This window comes from Perca flavescens, chromosome 4, assembly GCF_004354835.1.
Source record: "Perca flavescens isolate YP-PL-M2 chromosome 4, PFLA_1.0, whole genome shotgun sequence".
Lineage (NCBI taxonomy): Eukaryota > Metazoa > Chordata > Actinopteri > Perciformes > Percidae > Perca > Perca flavescens.
This window is the reverse complement of record NC_041334.1, coordinates 2,300,858-2,310,080: the sequence shown is the minus strand read 5'-3', so window position 1 is coordinate 2,310,080 and position 9,223 is coordinate 2,300,858. Positions and strand designations below refer to the sequence as shown.

Here is a 9,223-nt window from a genome sequence, read left to right as displayed (position 1 = left end):
GTGTGTGTCTGTGTGTGTGTGTGTGTGTGTGTGTGTGTGTGTGTGTGTCTGTGTGTCTGTGTGTGTGTGTGTGTGTGTGTGTGTGTGTGTGTGTGTCTGTGTGTGTGTGTCTATGTCTGTGTGTGTGTGTGTGTGGCTGTGTCTGTGTGTGTGTGTCTGTGTGTGTGTGTGTGTGTGTGTGTGTGTGTGTGTGTGTGTGTGTATATATCTGTGTGACTGTGTCTGTGTGTGTGTGTGTGTGTGTGTGTGTGTGTGTATATATCTGTGTGACTGTGTCTGTGTGTGTGTGTCTGTGTGTGTGTGTCTATATGTGTGTGTGTGTGTGTGTGTGTGTGTGTGTGTGTGTGTGTGTGTGTGTGTGTGTGTGTGTGTGTGTGTCTGCACTCTTTCAGTGCAGGTCTTCTAACTTGTAACTTGAGTATTTTACTTCCAGGTCTGACAGTTGACAGAGTGAGCATTACAACACAACAATCCCGAGTTGATTTCATCACTAATGCTCTGGAAACGAGAAAGCACAGATGATGCAACAGAAAACAAGAACACGGTGATTAATGTTGTTGTTGTTGTCAGAGATAAGCTCCGGAGAGTGAAACCACAAACGGGAACTCATGAACCTGAAAAAGAGGAGAGGAGAGCAAGGAAAGGAAAAGGAGAGAGAGAAAGGAAAGTAAAGCAAAGGAAAGGAAAGGAGAGAGAGAAGGGAAAGGAGAGAGAGAAAGGAAAGGAAAGGAAAGGAAAGGAAAGGGAGAGATAGAGAAAGGAAAGGAGAGAGAGAAAGGACAGAAAGGAGATAGAGGAACTTTTTCACTGTAAGATGTCGTCATGTTTCCATGAAGCAGCACAAGGGGCCGCAGGCATCCAGCTGTTTCCCTTTAAACGTAAACAGAAACCACACATGTTGAAAACGAAATGATCCCTGGCGAGAAAACAATCCCCTTTTAATCAGATTCTGTCAGGCTGTCACACCCTGAGGTAGATAAGATAACACCATGGGGCTCACCGGCAAACGGCATGTATCAATGGACCCATTATTATTATTATTAGATTGTCATCAAGTAATTAATCAAGACAAACACCAGGCTTTCTGCTAGAAACCACAGATGGATGGATAGATAGATAGATTAGATAGATAGATAGATAGAGAGATGGATTTTTTCACAAAAAGGTCAATTACGTCATAATAACAAAAAATACAAATATACAAATGCTACTTTACATTCTACTACAAATGGTACTTCTTCTCTTTCATTAATAAACAGAAGTCAATTAAAGGCCACGAAAAGCCCAAATCAATCAAAAATCGAATCAAAATCGAATCAAAATTGTGTTGACAACCTTCCGGAAGCATGTTCATGCTTTTATTTTGAAGCTTTTGTTTTTCATTTTAGTTTTCTTTTACTTTTCTTGTTGATATTTCACAATACAAATCTTATAAAATATATTTACAATTACATATACGATTTTAGTCAGTAGCATATCAGAGTGCAATACAAACAAAACTGCAGAAGAGACAATGAATTAAAAAAATATATATACAAATACAGAAAAAGAGAAATATGCTTTTATTTTGAAGAATCCACCGGTGTCTTTTTCTTGGCTACATGCTAACTTGACTGGGCAGGGGGCGGGGCCAACATGTTGAATTTGACGGACTTACCGTAAATTCACGTAGAAGGATTGGAACCTAACGTCACACAGCTCGTCGCTGATTGGAGGAAAGTGGAGGGCGAGTGAAATATAGTGCAGCTCAAACCGTGTAGCCCTCAGTGTAACCGACCAAAGACGAGACAGCCAAGGAGACGTAAAGTGGAACATTTCTCAACAACTTGTGCTTTTGTTGGACTATACTGGGACCTCAAAAACAAACTCCTGCCTGCCTGAGGAAACAGTAACTCCCCGCACCGGTTTTTTAAATCTCTGCCAAGCTAACGTTCAACGACTTTTTCATAAACTTTAACGCTACCTAAAAGAGAAAAAAGGACAACCATGCTCAGCCTCTGCCTCGTGTTGATTTTATCTGCCTCCGTTTTTTCAGAGTCGGTAAGTTTGTTTCACTAAATATTTCTAACCTGTCCCTTCAGTCAGGCTGGCGGTAGCCTAGTAGCTAATGTAACTGCTAACGTTACGTTGCTAGTTTACCGTTGACGTTTCCCTGTGAAGGGTTGTACGTAAACGCGACACAAACAGCTTTGATTTAGCAGGTTCCTGGAACGTTTTAATGCTTCTTTATACACGTTTGGTGTTGATTAAGTTGACTATCACCCCCCCACACACACACACACACACACATAGTCTCTACATTGCATCTTAGACTAGACTATACATCTGCCCATTGCACATACTATATATATATACTATGTTTTGCACGTTCTGCCCTCAACCCTTCCCATTCAGCCTCTTGTTTTCTAATGCAAACCGCTAACCCTATGTGTATAGTTGTTTCTGTATGTATTGTTTATTTAATATTTTGTTTGTATATGTATGCACCATTCACCGAGGCAAAGTCCACGTAAAGTGTAACTTACTGTGGCAATAAACCCTTTTCTGGTAAGTTAGTCTCACTGTGTGTGTGTGTGTGTGTGTGTGTGTGTGTGTGTGTGTGTGTGTGTGTGTGTGTGTGTGTGTGTGTGTGTGTGTGTGTGTGTGTGTGGCATCAACCGCCTGCGGCTTTTATCCAGTATGGGGCCCAAAGTGGGGGGTAGTTGCCAAGTCACTTTTCCTGCCTGGGATGGGCCAATCACTGGAACATTAGGGCTGCTCTTTCCTACATGAATGACTGTTTTCTGTTTTTTAAGTCAATTAGCTGAAGAAAGTTGCCACTCGTTTAATTTAACCTCTCTTCCTATTCAAAAAGGAGTTACTCTAGAAGTCAATGTGGTTTTAGAGTCTTTTTCATAATATTGTTTCTGGATATGATTTAGTTTTTATTCCATTTTCAGTTTGTGTGTGTGTACACTATACTTGTGGGGCCAAAATGCTGGACCCCACAACTTTAAAGGGCTGTTTGAGGGTTAGAATCAGGATATGGTGAGGGTAATGGTTAAGGTTAGGCATTTAGTTGTGATGGTTAGAGTAAGGGGCTAGGGAATGCATTATGTCAATGATGGGTCCCCACAAAGATAGTAGTGTGTGTTGTGTGTTTGTCTTTACGAAGTATTGGTCCCTCTGTAATGTTACTCATGAAATATGACCCAACTTCGAGACATAAAGGGGTGTGTGACAAAGGAAAGGTGTCTTGTACCTTAGCCCATAAATCAAAACTAAATGTACACGTTCCTAAAACGACTTCAGTTTTTCACATTTAAAGAACCAGGGACTGCGTCTGAAATCCCAAACTAACGTTAATGTTATTTAGTAGCTAAAACAGTATGAGTTTTATTTTATTTTTAAAGTGTGTCCGAAACGTTAGTGTATAACCAACAGTATGTGAATTGCATACTATTTCCAGTTGTATTACAGTATGCAAATTGGACACTATGGTGGCATAAATATCCCACAATGTAACTGTGTCTGTAATCTAACGTTAACCCATACCATGACAGCTTTCATCTCGCCGTTTATATAGACCCTGTTTACACGTACATGGTTATTTTTTTTTTAACAAATGGAGACATTTCCCTTGGTTTGTGCCCTTCGTTTACACGCAAACAGTGAAGTCTCCTCTGAAACGGAGTCTTTGGCTAACGTGGGCTTGAGCTTCTTGTTACACCGCCACCTACAGGTCTGGCATGCTCTTGACTGAGCATGCCAGACCTGTACCCTCTATATACACGGGTACGTGTAAACAAACCCTTTTCTGAAAACTGACTGCTGTGCACAATGTTATTTTTGAAAACAGAGAGGTTGAAATGTCCGTTTTATGAAAATAGCCGGCCACGTGTAAACGTAGCAATACGCTGTCTGCGTGGAGTTTTGAAAAGTTTAAACATACTTGCAACCTCTTTACCGGCATTGCTGCGACTCACTGTGACTTTAACAAAGTCCACGTTGTTTCGCTCCGTCGGCACCACAGCTCTGTGTGTGTGTGTGTGTGTGTGTGTGTGTGTGTGTGTGTTGGCTGTCAAGATGCAGAGACGTCCGATGTGCTCGCGCTTATGCGCTCTCGGTTACCGAAATTTGGCACCGTTTGATTTAAAGTGACTCCGTCCTCAGTTGTACCGACGTGCCGATAGTTAAAGCTGCAACGTGCTGCTAAATCTGTCGATTTAAACAAAGCTCTGTAAAAGTGAGTTTGTCCACAAAGAATCTTCCAGAGGCTCCACTAAAGCGTAATTTATGGTTGTGTGGAGACTCCACGCAGCCGTGTGGTGGGTCCGTCCCTCCATGTACTGACATACGTAGCCACAGCGTTGATTTTTACGCACAAGTATAATCAGGCTTTAGTGTCTCACTGTGTTGCGTAAAATCAAAAGGCTGGTTTCATGCCAGAAGAATGTGTGTGCTGAGGAGTGTCACTGAACTGGAGGTTGCTGACATTTCCAAATGTTATTTCCCGAGCACTGCTGGGTCCCAGTGTGTACTTTTCTGACGTTTAACAGCAACGATGTGCCGTTATCCTGATTGGTGTGTGTGTGTGTGTGTGTGTGTCTGGTCTTTTTCACATTATGTCACTTCTGTTTTGTCCTGTGTATAAAAATGTTTATTCTGCTGCCAACCAAGCTTATGTTAGTTAGCATAGTGGAGAAATGGGAGGATTTATTTTAATCAAGATGTAACCTAAACCTACCATTTCATTTCTCAACTTCTTCATATGTTTTCTGTTCCTTTTTTAACCCTTATGTTGTCCTCAGATCAAATTTGACTCTATCAGAAATAAGGGTTTCTTTTAATCAAATTTCCCAAAAAATAACCTGTCTGGTTCCATACGCTAATTGATAATCACTACTTAATGTATAGCCAGAAACAACAGCACCGTTAAAATGTACATATGGGACACAGGAGTTTTCTACCTGGATGTTATTGTAAAGCAACTCTGTGATTGGGTTGCTAATACAGGCTGTCTGGATGCCACCCACACACAAACACATGCCCACCCCCCAGTTAGTCCAGTTGGTCAGTACAAATGGTGTGACTGGGTGACTGACTTTACCAGTCTTTCCAGGATGAGGTGCATTCCTGCAGGCAATCGGTTCAACTTTTAAAAAGCTTTTAAAAGGAAGCAAGATTTCACATGTTGTTGCAAGCTTCACGTAGGGGTTCTGATGTGACGATAGTGATTTTTTTATCGATGCATTTTGGGCCATAATTGGAGTATACAGATACATTTACAGGGCTCAGTGTTTACTTTTATTTTCCCCCCAAGGAGCACATGTGTTCCTAAGTAGAAAAATGTAGGAGCACATAAAGATTTTAGGGGTGCAATGAAAATGTATCAAATAATGTGTTTTTTCTTTCATAAAAAGGAATATGAGGAGGACCAGTCAAATATGACTGTCAGTTGAAATAACCCTTGTGTTGCATTTGTTATGAATCTATTTTGATGCGTTTTCCCATAACTTTTGTAATTTCACATGTTTAAAACTATCAATTAATATCGATAACGCAGTATTGCATTTTGTTAATACTATGCAACCCTACTTTACTGACTGCCAGCGAGATGCTCTTTGTCGGTCTGATCCACCTTGCCTTTTACAACCGGTTACGTTCCTCAACCCTTTGGAGCTTCTGCCTGCTCATTCTGCCTCGCTGTCCCCACCCCACCCCACCCCCCTCTCTGGAATGTGACCTTTGGTGATCTTGACCGACCCTCTCGGGTTATTTTGCACACTTGGAGGAATCTCAATAGGGCCCTGGGGCCTTTTCATAAGGGACACTCCTGTCCTCCAGCGTGGAAACTCCTACCTACAGCTTTTCCCACCAAGACAAGCCCTGTTTTTATTTATTTTTCTGGTCTATAACCCTCCTGTTGTCCTCTAGTCAAATTTAAGTTTCTGTGATATTGTCATACGTGTTAATACGGACGCAGGTTAGTTCTGCTACTGGAGCTAATACTCTTGTGTGGACGCGGATCGTTTTTGTCTCAAAACGCCGCTTTAAAAATGAAAAGTAGAGATGGCCTCGGCCCATCTCTCCATCATCTGTTCCCAGTTTCTCTTTCTGTCTCGGATCAGTTGTGGTAGTCCTTTGGCGGCTTTTCTCCCTTCTTTTATTCGCTGCACTTTCCTTTGATGGATACTTAGCCTCTGAGCTATGACAATCCTACCCGCCCTCCTTCCAGCCTTTTCTTCTTCTCCACCCACTGAGGTCATTATTGGCATGTGGGCTTGGCGTTCCCAGCTAATCGATAACAATGTTCTGCTACCTGACAAAAGAACAGGCTTTTGTAGCCACAGGAATGATTGGAATGTTGTTGTTTTTTATCAATGAGCTATCTTTTCTTATTGAGCGGATGCCAAGAGACTTACAATTATCTAATAGTCTGTAGATATTGCTTCATTTTGGAATAGCCTTTTGCTGCCCGAGGGAAAAGATAACTTTCCCAGTCCGATACACTGAGCTGTTGTCAGGCCGCGTGTGCAGTTTTTTATCAGTTTGTCCAAGATAGAGCAGGCCAAACCAACCACGTTCTTCAAGCCTTTGTTTTTTTTTGTTTTTCCATTGACCTCAGCATTTTCTGCCCATGTATGGAAGCACGAGTTCTTCATGTCCAAGTAAAGGTGAAAGAGGGAGAGAGAAAAGTACAGTTGCAAAAGCTGAACTGTTGGACTAATTGTCTCGTCTTTTAATGGCACACCGAGGAATTTTTGGTGCCCCCCAAAGAGGTTTCAGCCTGAGCCAAAGGAAAAATCACCAGCTAAAAACCATCTGGAGGAGCAGTGACATAGTGGCATCTGTATTTAATTGATACAGATTTAGAGCCAGTTAAAAACTTCTACATAGTCACGTTAAATAGTGGTGTACTTTTATGTTTGGATATATATATTCTTTTCAAGAGGACTCGAGCACAGATTGATCTGCCTCCTGACTTTTGTGTTTACCTGTAGATACATAAAGTGTGTGTGTGTGTGTGTTCTTGTTTAACTATATTCGTGGGGTCCAAAATACAGTATACTTGTGGGGTCAGGACAGCTTTGTGGGGCCAAAATGCTGGACCCTTTTTAAAGGGCCGCTTGAGGGTTAAGACTTGGTTTTAGGATTAGAATTAGGTTAGGGTTAAGGTTAGACATTTAGTTTTGATGGTAAGGGGCTAGGGAATGCATTGTGTCAATGACGGGTCCCCCCAAAGATAGTGCCACGCTCTGTGTGTTTGCGTTTTAAAAAACTGATTAGACAAAAGCAAAAAGTCTTCCAACTTTTTTTTTCCTGTTTTCAATTAGCGGTTTCAAATCCCCTTAATTTACCAAATGTGTTCTGTGATGGCAACTTGCGGTGATTAAATCAGGTTTAAAAAAAAATCCTCTTTGCCCCAGAGTTAATCCGTGTTGCACCACCAAAACCTCAGCTTGTTGCCCTCTGGAGTCCATTTGTTATATCTTGTTGGAATGCCACTGGTTTTGCATTTAGCCCCGAATCATTTGCACGAGAATGAGGCAGGTTTTTCTTTTTTCTTTTTTTTTAAGGAAGTGTTTTTGTCTCTTTTGCATGACGGGGGTGCGGTGAAAAGCTTGTGCGGTGAAAAGAGCGCAGGGGAGGGAAGGGAGGGAGCATGATAAATAGTATCACTAGGATGTAATAATGGTTCCCTGCATTGCTGTCCGCTGGTCTATAAAATCCCTTTTGGGGAGAGGAATGTCGGCACAGAGAGAGGAGGTTTTTGTCTGGCCTGCCTGTGATGGAGAGCAGTCGAGAACCTGATTCCCCACTTTTCCCTCCACCCTCTTTCAACCACTACATGTTCTGGCAGTTGTAACGGGAACTGTATGAATACATTTCAGGGCAGGAGTGTGTGTGTGTGTGTGTATGGCTGTCTCTCTGTGGCGGACTGGTTAAAATATAGGCGGCCACGGCAGAACATGGAATATGAGCCTTGCTGTGTTTCCATTGGGAAATGTATCGGGGTGCCTGGAGGGAGGCTGTTTGATGTCAGTCCCATGATGCCCCCTCATACTCAACAGATAGTTATTCCAGGCCTGAAGCCAGACTATTAACAACTATCAGCACCCATGCACTCAGTGGTTTCCCCCAGCAGAACAGATGTATCTGACATGAAAAGTGGAAGGACGGAGCATGAAATGTCATAATGAAAAGGCCCCGCCCTCGGGCTGGGCACCAACATCCGATATCCCGATAATGGTGACTTAACATGTACGTAATGTGACAATGTTTCAGCGGCGGTCATCGACACTTTCACAAGTTTAGTTTGTTTGTTTCACAGAACATAAAATCCAAATTATTTTAACGAAATGCACAAATACATGTGAGGGTGTGGTAGAAACCTGTAACGGTGAAAATGAATATTCCACTCATATTCCCATTTACATGCAGCTGTGCAAAATGATTTTTTTTTTTGTGGACGACTTGTTGGAGTGTGTGAACACAGCGTCCCTCTTTCATTCCTTCAACCAGCTTCTAGAAAAGGTCTCCTCATATCCAGAAACCTGTTGATATCCAAGTCTTTGATAATGTTTAAAAGTAGTTGGGTTTCTCCTTCTTTTCTGTTGGCAATGCATCTCTACCGCAGCCCTGCAAACTGTTGGCCTGTTGGTTTGTTTTACAGCAACCATAGCAACGCACACAGCTGACCATCATCCGTAAACAGGCGAGAGGCCGTAAACTGTCACAAACTGCTGTAAAAACCCAGATTGAGACGCAGATTCTAAATGCGATGTATAAAGAATGCTTCTAAAACCTGAATAATACCAGAATATCACACATGTCTCGATCAGAAAATAATAATGGTGGAATATTGTTGTGCATGTAAACTGATAATAATAATTGATTTATTGTGGGTATTTTTGCAGGGAACTATTTCTGTGTTAGGTAACTGTTTCCAACACAGCGAATGATTGTGTTAAGAAGAATTTGTGCTGAGTTCTCTGGAAATGTACTTCTCACAAATGGAATTATACTGACGTAGTTTCTGTCAGACTTCTCTTTTTCTCTGTTTACGAGCACCGAGCCACCAGAGATCACTTAGTGCTTTTAGGCGGTTTGAGGGCTTTCCCTTTTTCAGACCTCCTTCCTGACAAATGTGTCTCAACAATACTGTACGTCTTTGATGTGGCGGAGTGTGCACACAGCCAAATGTGTCTCGGTATTGATGTGTCACTTTGTGTATATCTGC

General features: G+C 41.9%; 1 protein-coding gene across 2 annotated transcripts in view; it reads left to right on the top strand.

The window, feature by feature from the left end:
• The first annotated feature begins 1,678 nt into the window (after positions 1 to 1,678).
• The window catches only part of sdc4 (syndecan 4), a 21,104-nt gene continuing 13,559 nt past the window's right edge, over positions 1,679 to 9,223 (top strand). The window contains exon 1 of one of the 2 annotated variants that reach the window (XM_028576828.1): positions 1,679 to 2,040. In XM_028576828.1, coding sequence (XP_028432629.1) covers positions 1,987 to 2,040 — 54 coding nt within the window. In that variant the 5' untranslated portion in view covers positions 1,679 to 1,986. The remainder of the gene's footprint in view (positions 2,041 to 9,223) is intronic. The other variant, XM_028576829.1, reaches the window with a different exon arrangement.